The 14,549-nt window shown below is 46.7% G+C and overlaps 1 protein-coding gene across 3 annotated transcripts in view; it reads right to left on the minus strand.

Annotated features, from left to right (window-relative positions):
* pik3r3b (phosphoinositide-3-kinase, regulatory subunit 3b (gamma)) overlaps positions 1-14,549 on the minus strand; it is a 163,742-nt gene that overhangs the window by 64,118 nt on the left and 85,075 nt on the right. For all 3 annotated transcript variants that reach the window (XM_048251671.1, XM_048251670.1, XM_048251673.1), the window contains 2 exons: positions 14,116-14,317; positions 5,310-5,395 (listed from right to left, as the gene is read on the minus strand). In XM_048251671.1, the coding sequence (XP_048107628.1) occupies positions 5,310-5,395; positions 14,116-14,317 (288 nt within the window). The remainder of the gene's footprint in view (positions 1-5,309; positions 5,396-14,115; positions 14,318-14,549) is intronic.

Raw genomic sequence — 14,549 nt, forward strand, 5'->3', positions numbered from 1 at the left:
GACATTACCGCAGGAAATATGGGCCTTCTGGGAGACACACAAAGAGATGAGAGCACACAGAGGAGCAGAGGGAGAGCTGGACGAGGACCCGTACTGGACCTCAGAAGATGAAGTGAAAGGAACACTGCTAAACAAGAAAGGAAAGCAGGAGGGGAAACAGAAAGTGAACTGATAGAGTGACAGACAGAGAGGGAAAGAAGAGGGTGAATACGGCGCATGAACGCATGAAGGAGAGGTCTCCACACGCACTGACAGCGGAGAACTCCAGCTGACCTGCCCATGCCGTCTGCTCTTATCTGGCCCCACCTGTTCCCAGCCTCTCTGTTCTCTTCCATGTCACTGGAGCCCCTGGCCTTTGGCTGACCCAGGACCAGTGTGAGCGCATCACATGGCGCCCACCGGAGCCGTCTGGCTGACCTCGGTGCGCCCTCGTGACTCATGCCCGGCTCTTAGACATGCACCCAGGCACACACACGCCACCCTGGTGACCGCCACGGTCTGGTGAGCAGCGGAGAGGATACGGTCAGGCTGAGGACGCGCTTCTCACGGAAACGGCTCCGCTAGTGTTGTGGGGGTGGAGGGCTTGGGAGCTGTAGCTGAGGGCGTTGGTGGTGATGGTGGTGGTGGTTATAGTGTGTGTGTGTGTGTGTGGGGGGGGGTCAGAGTAACGTCTGTTGGACAGCTTGGCTCCCTCTCCCTACCTCCAACTGAAGATAACTCACATGTTCTTTTCAGATATCTGTCCTCACAATTTTTCTCAATCCCTTTTCAGTGGGGAGGTGGTCCTTTTTCGACTGCAACTAAAAACATATGTCAGTCCGTATATTCATTATACACACATGTAACTCAAGAAAGAGCATCTGTGTTTCCAGGCTTCCAACTGATCTGCATCCCTCCTGAGCAGTCAACCTACTCATAATTCAACATCTCTGCCATACTTCATCACTCAGTGCAAACAGCAGAGGAATGCGCCTGCTACAGCAGCACTTGCGGCTCTCCACAGATGTTTGACCACAAGAGCAACACAAAATCAAATACTGTTCCTCTGGATCACCAAAGCGAGTGAACGGGCCATGACAAATCTATTCAGAAGTAAGAAGGGAGTTCCAATATGACAGAAATATAAACATGTCTGGGCCTATCCTTCAATCCTACGTCATCCAATTAAGTGACATATATTATGCAAGAAATTATCATTACACTGCATAGAGTGATTTATGATGGATGTCAATTTTCACAACTAACTATCACAGCTGACAACTGATGATATAAAACTACAAGATCTAACAGCCCATAAATGCAGTCTGAGCCACTATCCTTTGTGGCATTATCAAATGAAGGTATGATGGAAAAGTGCTATTAAACTACTTCATGCACGTTCTTTTCTGAAAAATACACTGAGCAGTTTGTGTGTTTTTATAGTGACTGGAGCACCAAATCCGATCACATTTCTTATTTAATGGAGCCGGGAAGCCTTGCCTGATAAGATATAATAAAGATTGGCACACGCAATAAACACACCCACAGAGACAGACAGGAGAGAGAGAAAGACAAAGAGAAAGAGATGGAGTGGGAGAAGGTGGGTGGGAGAAAGTTCAAGGGGATGTGATATCTGTTCTAGAACTCTCCTCATCTTCCTCCCCCCGCCCCCTCCTCCCCCTCTCCACCTCCACTCCACCACAGCGCAGCCACAATGAATTCATCAGCCTCTGACAGGTCCAGTCATCCGGGCAGGGACAAGTCTGATGCAGGCCCGTTTAGAGGCTGCTCTCTAAGCACAGTGTTAAGCACTCTAAGCACCAACACACCTCCCCAAGCTGGAGCACATTACTGGGACAACGTGCAGCCGGGGGACGGGGACAGAGCTGTAGGCAGCGCTGTGGGTATCGCGTGCCTCCAGGAGGGACAACAAGCAGCAACAAAGCCCCCAAAAAAGAAGGAGAAAAGAGAGAGAGAGGGAGAATGAGAGAGAGAGGGAGAACAAGAAAGAGAGAGAGAGAGAGAGAGAGAGAGTTTAGAATATTGCTAGGTCTTAATGGCTGACAGATTGGCTGCCTGCAATGTGTGCAAATGTGGTACAGGATTTGAGCAGAGGATTGGGTTCACTGAACACAAACACACATACACACACATACACACAAGCCTTTGCATTTTTTCTCCATTCTTGTATATGTGTATATGTGAGTGTGTGCATGTGCGTGAGTGTGTGTGACTCCAGGGCTACTTTGACCTCTGACCTCTGCTAATGTAGTCTCAGGATCGACAGGGTTACTGTGTATGTCTCTCTGTGTGTGTGTGTAGTTGTGTGTGTGTGTGTGTGTGTGTGGGGTAGAGGGAGCGGTGTAGGGGAGGAAAGGTTACTCACACGTGAACCTGACCTTGCTCTCTCCTCAGGCTATAAAGCGATGTATGCACGGCAGCACACACAATTCAGCATTATGAGCAAGTAACCCTAAGACATACACACACACACACACACACACACACACACACACACACACACACACACACACACACACAGACACACACACACACACACACACACACACACACACACACACACACACACACACACACACACACACACACACACACACACATAACCCAACCCTTTACACCCTTCCTAAGAGCTGTGTCGGCATTTTCTCATGCCTAAACAAAATACATCCAAATGTTTGTGTCCGTAACTCACGGAGACACTGACCGCAGAGGCTGGGATGACAGAGGCGTAACCATGGCACTCCAGATATAACGGATAATGACACTGTAGTGTGCGGAGTGCGGCCACCAATCGGCCAACGCAACATGAAAGGAGCCCAAAGTCCAATAAAAGCACACTGCCGCCTCGCATGTGTGCGGGTCATTTGGCATGACGCTTGACCCTGTGAGCCCAACACATAAGAATGCAGCCTGCATAACAGCACAAATACACAGAGAACACATCAAAATAGCCAGTTGAGCAATAATCTGAGCTCTGTCTTGGGTCGTCTGACTGTCCAGCCCCCGTCAAGAACTAACCCCAGCCCCTGACGTCCGCAGGGCCACCCCCAGACTGGTCCAGTCCAGTCCAGCCCAGTCCAGGGACAGCCCCACTCCACTCCACTCCAAGTGTCCCCAGAGGCCTGACCCCTGAGTGGCCAGTGCTGGCTCAGCCATAAATCTGCCCTGCCCTGTGGCCCCCGAGCCCATTGATCCTTCCCCTCAAACAGGGGTGTCATAACGGCTGATTAAAGGGGCGCCACTCCTGCTGCTCCCCCTGAGTGCAGGGCCTGACCCCCTAGCAGCCCCGCCCCAACCACCCCCTACACATACACTCCACCCCATCAAGTAGTACTGGTCAAAGTGTCATGTGCCAAGAAACCTTCCAAAATCCCATCCACCATATTTTAAGCGATATGCAACATGGAGCATGGAGAATAGATGCATAGAAATGATTTGAAGGCTGTCTTTGTCTTTGATTGGCTAAAAGAAATATGAAAATGGTCTCCTTCTCTGATACAAACAAAGGTGACCCTCCAACCCCCACACAGGCCATGTTAACGTGCATATGCTAGAGCACGTTTCTCCACTGCAGTGGCCACACTGGCTCCAGAGTCAATGTCCCGGATGGCCACATGGGAAGACTAAGTGCTCACTCAAGACTTCCCTCTCGCCTGTAAAAATAGCTTTGTGCTTTTTCACAACCCAATATTTTATAGCACTGTTGAAAATAAAATGAATTAGTCCAATGCAAAACTACTGGAGAAGGACTCTCTCTACGCCTGTGCAATTTGTTCCGGTAGCTCTGGTCTTCCCATGAAGCCAAGGCCCAGTTGTTTTGATTGTGTGATGCGGCAGGGAGGAGGGGGCCCGAGTCATTTTCCCTCTGTGAGAAATACATAAGTTAAATAAACTCCACTGGGCTGGGCAACAGTTCAGGCCTTTTCATTAAACCACAGAGAAGACCTGGGGAGGGGAGGAGAGGAGGGGAGGGGAGGGGGAGGAGGAGGTCGGGGGGTTGGTAGAGGACTTGCTGCCAACAGCCCTGACAGGAAAAGCGGGATCATTATAACTGAGGTCTGCCAGGAACCGAGGACGGCTAAACCAAGGCAGGCCTCGGCCAAGGGAGCATTACCCAGAGTTCCCTCTCTCTCAACCCTTCCATGTGTGAGCGCCTGCCAGACCTCAGTGAAGTTCGTATTTCAAGTAACTGAATGACAGAAAACCTACATACACTGTGACACTGCATTCAAGTATGGGAACCAGCAGGGAAAGGTTTAGATCCAACAACCACAGTCTAAAGTGTGCAAGCCCAGCAAAAGCCTTTCTTCATGCATGACAGACATCTAGCACGTCCTCCAGTGCTAGAACTGAACGTCACAGAGCCATTGCTTGGAGTTTGTGTCTGAACAGAAAAAAACTCTCAGTGTGTAATGCATGTGCATTATTGTTTCTGAAAATGTCCTTTTAATCAAACAAATATTCTAGATATTGTGCCTGGTGATGTTTAAAATTTTGTTCATCCTCATATAATTATTTTCAGATGATCTCCAGTTGAAGGATGTGGAATTATCCAGAGACACCAGGGCAGATATTCTTAAACTGCCTCCCACCAGTGCCAAGGCAGGACAGTCCAAGTAGGTGACCTCAGAGGGCTGGCCAGGGCCGAGTTTAGATCTGCATGAGCTCACCACCTTCCAGCCCCCTCCGAGGCGCTCAGATGTGCAGATGAGAGCAGCAGCGCACCTCCGCCAGCGCACTAGCTCCACACACACACGCACACGCCAGCGCACTAGCTCCACACACGCACACGCCAGCGCACTAGCTCCACACACACACGCACACGCCAGCGCACTAGCTCCACACACACATGCACACGCCAGCGCACTAGCTCCACACACACACGCACACGCCAGCGCACTAGCTCCACACACACACGCACACGCCAGCGCACTAGCTCCACACACACACGCACACGCTGCACAGCCACCAGACACGTGGGGCCGCCAGGAGAACATCCCCGAATAATAGCAGGGTGAAATCTCTATGTGCATGTGTGCGTGTGTGCGTGTGTGTGTGTGTGTGTGTGTGTGTGTGTGTGTGGTGTGTCTTAGAGGAAATTTCCACTGAACATTTCTTTGCAGCAATAGGTAAAAAAAAATCATTGTCTCATTTGCGAACCATCTAAAACAAACTGTACTGTGATTGTATGTTTGTGTGGTTCATTTAGTGTGCACCATTAGGGATTGTGGCAAAGTCCTCATGTGGACAAGATGAAGTGGAGCGCATGGATGGTAATGTGCGAGCTGGCATAAGAAAGTGGGGCCTACCAGGGGCGGCTTGTATCTCAGTTAGGCCTCCAGCCACGATCAGAGCCTCCAGGATCTTCACATGGTGCTCGGTGTTAACGTCCGCACTGCAGAGGAAGGGAGAGAGATGGAGAGAGAGGGGGGGAAAGAGCAAGAGAGAGAGAGAGATGGAGATAGAGAGAGGGGAAAAAGAGCAAGAGAGAGAAAGATGGAGAGAGATGAAACGGAGAGAAAAAAAAGGCATGACATCATATTGGACATCAATATATTGAAGTATTGGAAGGAGAAAAGAGGAGCATGACATGTGTCCTGTGGAGAGGCTCTCAGTATCATACTCAAGTCCCATATCAATGTCCACTCAGTCATGCAGGACAGTGATAGTGCAGAAAACCAAACACCCAAACCCTCATTTGCACACACTTCTCTCTGGGAACTTTGTCTCTGCTTGGGCTCAACGAAGCAAATAAAGATGATTATTTACTTGAGAATCTTCCATAATTCTAGTCCTATGAAGGAGACGTGACCCTGGCTGAATCTGATGCCTAAACAAAAAGAATACTGGATGCATAATATACCTCTCTCTCTCTCTCTCTCTCTCTCTCTCTCTCTCTCTCTCTCTCTCAATTCAATTCAATTCAAATATGCTTTATTGGCACGACAAACCATATGATGCATTGCCAAAGCGTTCACAGGAATAATAATAATTAAAGAAAATACAAATACAAAATGATATAAACATGTACAAACATTGTTACACTTCGTCACACACACGCACACACACACACATATACACACACACACACACACACACACACACACACACACACACACACACACACACACACACACACACACACACACACACACACACACACACACACACACACAGCACGTCACAACCATGCAAGACCATTGTCTGTACACGTGCATAGGAAAACCAAGACAGGAGACATGGTGTAACAGACTGGGGCTGGGGAGCAGTGTTATGTTGAAGGGTGGAGGTAGTGGGGTGATTATCTTAAGTAATGCCTTCTCTCAGGTTATGGAGTGAGGACCCATAACTGGCTGCCAGTATGCATGTGCTGGTGTCCTCACCCAAAACTACAGCAAGTTTTTTCTGTTCCTCCAGTTTTGTGAAGTTGGGAATGATGTTGTTCAAAATGGTGAAATATTTGTCTCTTTGGGACCGATATTTGTCACAGTGTAGCAGAAAGTGCACCTCTGACTCCACCTCCCCTGTCATACAGTGACAACATGTCCTTTGCTCTTTGGGCAGCCATGACTTCTTGTGCCTGCCTTTCTCTATGGCTAGACTGTGGTCACTCAGCCTGTACTTGGTGAGGATCTGTCTCTGCTTCTTATCTCTGACAGTGTGGAGATACTCTGCCAATTGATAGTCTTTTCGTATGCCAATGTAACATTCAAGTTTGTGTTGTAATTTTGTTTCTTTCTTCCAGTGTTCCAAATAAGAATTCTTGTTGTTCTTGTTAATTTGGTTGATTCTGATTGGTGGTTGGGAAGCAGTGCTGGTCTGGACAATTTGTGGGTTAGGGGTTATTGGGTTAGTTAAATCCGAGACCAACTGACATAGGGGACTGGTCTTAGGGCTGAGCTCTTGGGATTTAAGTGCTTTAAAATGTAGTGAATTTTGAGGGCTTAATTTTAGATGAATCCAGAATTTTAGTGATCGTTTTTGGATATTAATCAATAGTGGAAATCGGCCTAATTCTGCCCTGCTAGCATTTGTGGGTACTTTTCTTTGGATATGTGACAAATTTCTACAGAATTCAGCATGCAGGGCTTCTATTGGGTGTTTGTCCCATCTAGAGTAGTCGTGCTTACTGAGTGGACCCCATATTTCACTTCCATAAAGTGCAATTGGCAAAATGACTGTGTCAAATATTTTGGACCAGATTTTAATTGGTATATCTATTTGATGAAAATGTCTTTTTATTGCATAAAATGCTCATCGTGCTTTTTCTTTTAGTGCATTCACTGCAAGACCAAAGTTTCCAGAGGCGTTAATTTTTAAGCCAAGGTAGTTATAAGAAGTAACATTCTCTAGGGCGGTGTTACCTAAAGTAAAGAGGTGTCTGGTTCCCTGAGGTCTGGGATGCTTCTGGAAGATCATAACTTTAGATTTATCAAAATTGACTGTCAGGGCCCAGTTCTGACAGTACTGCTCTAGCAGGTCCAGGTGCTGCTGTAGGCCCTGTTCAGTGGCCGACAGCAGCACCAGGTCATCCAAGAAAGAGCAGGGATTTGACTTCCGTGTCCAACAGGGTGAGCCCAGGTGTTGCAGATTGTTCCAATAACACCGCTAACTCATTTATATAGATATTGAACAAGGTTGGACTCAAGCTGCAACCCTGTCTCACCCCACGCCCTTGAGTGAAGTATTCAGTTCTTTTGTTGCCAATTTTTACGCCACACTTATTGCCCAAATAAATTGATTTGATGATGTTATACATTTTACCCCCTATACCACTTTGTAGGATTTTGAAATACAATCCTTCATGCCAGATTGAATCGAAAGCTTTTTTAAAATCAATAAAACACGCAAATATTTTCCCCTTACTTTTTTGGTGAACATTTTGGTTTATCAGGGTATGGAGGGTGTAAATATGATCTGTAGTGCGGCAATTTGGTAAGAAGCCAATTTGATTTTTACTCAAGACATTGTGTTCAATAAGGAAGGCCTGTAAACGGGCGTTGAGGATACAGCAGAATACCTTCCCCAGGTTACTGCTCACACAGATGCCTCGGTAGTTATTAGGGTCAGATTTGTCTCCACTCTTATGTATTGGGGATATAAGCCCCCTGTTCCAGACATCAGGGAAGCAACCAGCTTGAAAAACAAGATTAAATAACTTGAGGAGAGCCATTTGTAGAATGGGTGGGCTGAATTTCAACATTTCTGTCCGGATACTATCAGGACCACAAGCTTTTTCAGGCTTGAGCTTTTTAAGATTTTTTATGAGTTCATCACTTGAGATGCTGTGATCAAGTGGATTTTGGTGAACACAAATGGCCTCTTCAAGCTTTTGAAGGTTTAATTTGATATGTTTTTGTTCTTTAGTGATGTCATCTGGCATAGGTTTGTACAGGTTTTGGTAAAATGTTTTCCAGGTGTCTGGATTTTGAATTGCCAATTCTTTTGGTGGGGAATTGTTTAAATGATTCCAACTCTCCCAGAAAGTGTTGGTTTGGAGAGAGCCCTCGATTTCTTGTAGCGTTTTGTTGTAGTATTGTTGTTTTTTCTTTTTAATTGTTAATTTGTAATCTTTTAGGGCTTCAGAATAATTTTGTCTCAGACAGGTATTTTTTTGGTCATGGTGTTTTTTGTTTGATAATTGCCTGAGATTTTTCCGTTTCTCTATACATTCATGGTCAAACCATTTTTCTTTTGATGGTTTTCTTTTCTTACAGTTTTTCAGCAGGTTTGCCATTTTGGCGGCTCTGTTATATATATTGGAGATTTCCTCCGCTGCCAGATTGACATCATCACTATTGGGTCTGAATTGTTTTAAAAGGAACATGTTAATATTGTTAGTAAGTTCAACCGAATTGATTGCTTTATGAAATTCAGTAACACTGTCAGATTTCCATTTATATTTCTGATTTAATTGGATTAATTTGGAGGGGATTTGTATAGATGTTTTGTCGTTCATGCTTTTCAAGAATGTGGTTATCTGGCAGTGATCTGTAAAGGGAGACTGTGGTCTTACAGTGAATGCACTTATGGAGGATGGGTCCATGTCAGTAATGGCATAGTCGACTACACTAGTCCCAAGAGCTGAGCAATATGTGAACCTTCCTAAAGAGTCCCCTCTGATCCTACCATTAAGCATGTACAGGCCTAAGGAGCGACAGAGGTGCACTAACTCTTTACCATTTTTGTTTATGGTCTTGTCAGGATTATTCCTGGTCATTGTGATGGGGGTGAGGGTGGCCGATAGATTATTGAATATGTGATTGTTTCCTGCTGGGTCTATACAGTCTGGCTGTGTGCCTGTACGGGCATTGAAGTCCCCACACAGAAGGACATTTCCCTGGGCCTGGAAGCTGTTAATTTCTGTATGGAGCCTGTTAAAGAATTCCTCATCATAATATGGTGAATCATGAGGTGGTGCATAGGCTGCACAGATGAATACATCATTGTCACAGTTAAATGTGCCTTTTTGGAGTTTCAGCCATGCATGTGTTATACCCTTTTTTACTAGTTTCAATTTAGTTGCAAGTTTTTCTTTGTACCAGATTATAATTCCACCAGATTTTCTTCCATGTTTGATGTGGTAGTGTTTAATAGAAGGCAGCAGGATTTCTGTATAGCCTTTTGGGCAGTATGTGTCAGTGTCTGTGTTACACCAAGTCTCAATTAAAACAACAATTTCTAGATTATTTAACTTATTTACAAAGTCAACATTTCTGCTTTTCGTTCCAAATGCTGAAGAGTGTAATCCTTGAATGTTCCATGAGCTAATTGTGAGTGATTTCATGTGTCTTATATATAAGTATCATTAAATGGAGTGAAGAACAGTGACATATTTTTGTAGAAAGATCAAAATACATTTCAATTCCAGTTTTGACAGTGAACATATATGAACCTTTTTTTTTTTTTTTTTTAACCTATTAAAGTACACAGAAGTTGCAGGAGTTGTCGCACCTGGCCAAGGTCTGATGGTTGCTGGAGCTTAATACCTTGGGTGACTGGGTGACAGCGTAGGTGGGTTGGTGGTGCATAGGAGGGCGCTGGGTTTCCTCCTGGGTTGCACTCCTTTCCTGTGCTCTTAGAGGTGGGCGGGGTGGTGCAGCAGCGGGGGAGTTTTTACCTCTCCGTGGGTTTCTGGTGGGTCCATGGGTCTGGCGAGCTGGGATTCTGCCGGGCTGCAGTGTTCTTCTGTCTCTGAGGGTGTGGTGAGGCTGCTCGGGGAATCTCTGCTCATGAGCTGAGGTTGGGGCTCTACAGAGGGTGGTGTCCTTTAAAACTTTTACAAAATACCTGACTCCTTCCTGATTCAGGTGCACATGGTCTGAAAGGTGTCTATATGTCAGGTTGGGATAGTGAGCCACTTTGATGTTGAGGGAAGAGCAGTAGTCAGCTATCTCTTGGTTAATGTGTTGGATTGTTGTCCAGGGGAAATCTGTGCGTGGCGGAAGAGTAGAAAGGATGATGTTGGCCTCAGGGAAAGCTTTTCGTGCCGATTCTACGACCCTCTTCAGCAGCTCTAGCACTCCCATTCCTTTTGAGTGGAGGTCGTTGGTGCAGGTGTGGATCAGTAAGTTGTCCGGAGCTTCCATATCGAATTGCTCAATGTGTTGCAGTGCTGTTGCGGTGGTAGGGCACCATAGTTTAGCAGTCCTGTGGGTTGGGAACATCCGCTTTTGATGCAGGTGTTTTCCATTGGAGTCCATGAGCATGACTGTTTTTTGTGGGGAAGTCTTTGTAGTTTGTGTTGTGGGCAGCAGGTTGTTACTCTTAGCTGGTTGTGGTGTTTTAGTGGGTGCTGCGGCATTCCTCTTGGGGGGATTTGATGTCAGCTGTGATGTAGAGGGCATGGTGGTGTTTCTCTCAGCAGGTTGGTGTGGAGGTGGGGAAGTGCTGTGGATGGAGTTGAATAGGGGGGTTTCCACTGGTGTTGGTGCTCTCTTGATGCGGCTGTTCTGTTGTTGACCCTTTTTCTGTTGATGTCATATGTGAAAGCTGTTCTTGTATGTGTTTAATTTCTTTTTCTTTTTCTGTCAAGTCTTCTCTTGTTTCAAAGAGCTTAGATTCTAGTGCCTGATTCCTCTTGTGAAGTTCACTGATACTGCTTTTCAGGTGGTCGATGGTAACTTTAGTTTCCTCTCTGTATTGTCTGAACTGTCTCTCTAGTCTCTCAATGCCGTCCCTCTCAGAAAGGTTCTGTTCCCTGATCTCTGTCATTTCGGACTCTAATAGGGACATGCAGTCCTCAATGCGCTGCACAGATATAGGGGTCCTTGGGGTCTGTGGAGTGTGCACGGCTGGATTTAAGTGAGGGGATGGTGGAACAGGGGCCGGTGCTTTAGTGGTCCTCTCTGTTGTTTGTGGGGGAGGACCGTTTTTTTCTTTTTCTGCTAAGTTTTTTAATCTCTCAAAGTCCTGTTCAAATCTGTTTAGGCTGGACTCAGGTCCTTGGATCATGACTGTCCCACTGTGATAGAGGTTGATATTAAACTTGGGCGTGGTGTCTAAGTAGAGCTGTCTCATTACTTTATTCCCTGACATTTTTAAGTCTTTGTAGGTCTTTCTTAGGGCTGAGTGCCAGGCTTCCGGGTTTTCTGTATAGAAGAGGAGATCTGATTTCTCTCTTGTTGTTCAAATGTGTAAAGTCTGCCCTGAGTGTCTCTGGACATTGTTTTAGTAGCTGTGCTCTGAGCTTTTTCTTTTGCGTCTCAGTTGTTACATTTGTGGGGTAGCTCATTTGCATATCCGGGTTCCGCTGGCATTCATTGGTTACTCCAGTGGGGTTCATTTGCATATCAACTGCCGTTGGAGTCTGAACATTCTAAAGCTGTTATGGCTGCTTCCATGGCTAGTTTATCCTTTATTATTATTATTCCAAGGTCACTGGTCAGTGTTTATGTTTTAAAACAAGTCCTACCTTGATTTGGTATATTTTTGGTGCTTTGTTAGTCCAGGAGTATCCAGGATCCACAGGGCCTTCAGGTGGTTTTGGCAGTTCAGTTTCTTTGCTGGTTTTTCTGTTGTCTCCTTGGTTTTCCCTTTTCTCTTACAGTATGCTCCAGGTAGCTGCTAGTGCTGGGCTAGAAAAGTTAGCATGACAGTTTTCCTCAGCAAATAAAAGTAAAAAATAAGGCAGGTCCTCCTCTTTTACTCCCTGTAGTATATCCCAGTTGTTTCCTGAAGTGTTCACACACGTGTGGATGTCTTTGGTGTCAATGTTGATCACTCCAAATGAATGAAACGATTTGATTTATTAAGAGCTCATATTTTTTGACTTCACTCTAACTGTCTACACTCACTACACTCTCTCTCTCTCTCTCTCTCTTTTTCCCTCCCTCTCTTTCTCTCCCTCTCTCTCTCTCCCTCCCTTTCCCTCTCTCTCTCTCTCTCTCTCTCTCCTCCCTCCCTCCCTCCTCTCTCTCTCTCTCCTCCTTCTCTCTCTCTCTCTCTCCCCCCTCTCCCTCCCCCTCCCTCCCTCCTCTCTCCTCCCTCCCCTCTCTCTCTCTCTCCCCCTCCCTCCCTCTCTCTCTCTCTCCTTCTCTCTCTCTCTCTCTCTCTCATCCTCTCTCTCTCTCCTCCCCTCTCTCTCCTCCTCTCTCCTCCCTCCTCTCTCTCTCCCTCCCCCCTCTCTCTCATCCCTCTCTCTCTCCTCCCCCCCTCTCTCTCTCTCCTCTCTCTCTCTCCCCTCCCCTCTCTCTCTCTCTCTCCCCTCCCTCTCTCTCCTCCCTCCCTCTCTCTCTCCCTCCCTCTCTCTCCCTCCCTCTCTCTCTCTCTCCCTCTCTCTCTCCCTCCCTCTCTCTCCCTCCCCTCTCTCTCTCTCTCTCTCTCTCCCTCTCTTTCTCCTTCTCTGTGACTGTGTGGTGGAGGCACTGGGAGTGGTGGGGAAAGTCCCCTGGTCTTGTCAGTGCTGGCGCTGAGACAACAGCCTCCAACCTAATCAGACGTGCTGGAGGGGACCGTTCAGGGAGCTGCCCGGAGGAGGACAAAGCCGCCCCTGTGCCTCCCGCTCTGAAGCACTCGGACGCTCTGGAGAGGGCAGCCAGCATGCTGCATGCATGGTAATGGCCACAGTCAGGCCCAGCGTGCGTCATATGAGACATGGCTCTGGTGAAGCCACTCTAAGACCTGGAGCTGGACTGGGACTCATGCCCACTGGCCTCACTCTGATGGCCAGTACAAATGAAGGGGGTCAGACAAACAAAAGATTGCAAGATAAAGGCACTGTGAGTGTGTGTGTTGTGTGTGTGTGCGTGCGTGTGTGAGTGTCTGTGTGTGCATGGTGCGTGCGTGCGTGCGTTCGTGCGTGTGTGCCATGCGTGCGTGTGTGAGTGTCTGCATATGTGTATATGTGTGTGTGTGTGTGTGTGTTTGTGTGTGTGTGTGTGTGTGTGTGTGTGTGTGTGTGTGTGTGTGTGTGAAAGTGGGTATGGTGTGGTGGCCTGAAAAATTCATGGTAAGACTAGGACAACCCAAAGAATCAATGTATATAAATGAGTGTGTATTTCATTGAGTAAGGGCGTCTTTATGAGTGTCTGTGTGTTTGTAAGTGTGCCTACATGTGGTGGTGTGACTGCACGCTCAATTGCCCTCACAAGCGGCATTATATGTAACAAAGCCTGGACAAATATTATACGTTCTGACCCATTGGCAGGCAGCTCTTATTGAAAAGGCATGTCAACAGAGAAACAGAGAATGCAAGGGAGTGGGAAATCGCTTGTGAAACACGAGAGAAACAATCTTTTTCATTTTCCAAAAGACCTCATGAACTGTCAGAACCACGTGGTGCAATATGCTAATATTTTTCTTCTCCAAGTGAAAATGTCAATCACTTTAGTGGTGTTTATTTGATGCTAAGACAAATATCACATGAAATGCATACTGGCAGAGTAATATTAGCACTATTATGATTGTGGGAAAGCATCTGAGTAAAGAGAAGCACTACTAAGGCACTACTGAGGCACTACTGAAGCACTACTGAAGCACTACTGAGGCACTAGTGAGGCACTACTGAGGCACTACTGAAGCACTAGTGAGGCACTACTGAGTTCAGTGATAATGCATGGAGCTCCGTGAGCGCCCTGTGGGGATGAGGAGACTGAGCCTCTCCGAGGATCTCACCTGCAGTGGGAGTGCTTGAACACGGCCTCGCTGTAGGCCTGGGCCAGAAGCCTGGGATTCGCCTGGCCCTGCGCCCCACTTTGGCCCACCCTGCTCAGGTGCCGGGTGAGGTGCACCAGGAGCTGGTGGTTGGCCTGGGGCATGCTGGGGGACTCCAGGATTTTCTTCAGCTGCTGGCCGCACTCCTCCATGCTCTGGGTCTCTGGAGCAAAAAACAAGAGCTAGCATTTGTACTGATAACTAATGATGCACATAGGCTTGTAATGATGAATGTAAAATGTAAACTACTCCCTGGTTACACATTGCAAGCAAATAAACTATGTTTTAATATTATTTATTAAAACAGCTAAAATGAGACAAAGGGAAATTGCAATCTATCTCCTTTCCCTTCTAGTCACTAATGACCATATATCATACATTAATGTCAGCGCGGT

This window comes from Alosa alosa, chromosome 9, assembly GCF_017589495.1.
Source record: "Alosa alosa isolate M-15738 ecotype Scorff River chromosome 9, AALO_Geno_1.1, whole genome shotgun sequence".
NCBI lineage: Eukaryota > Metazoa > Chordata > Actinopteri > Clupeiformes > Clupeidae > Alosa > Alosa alosa.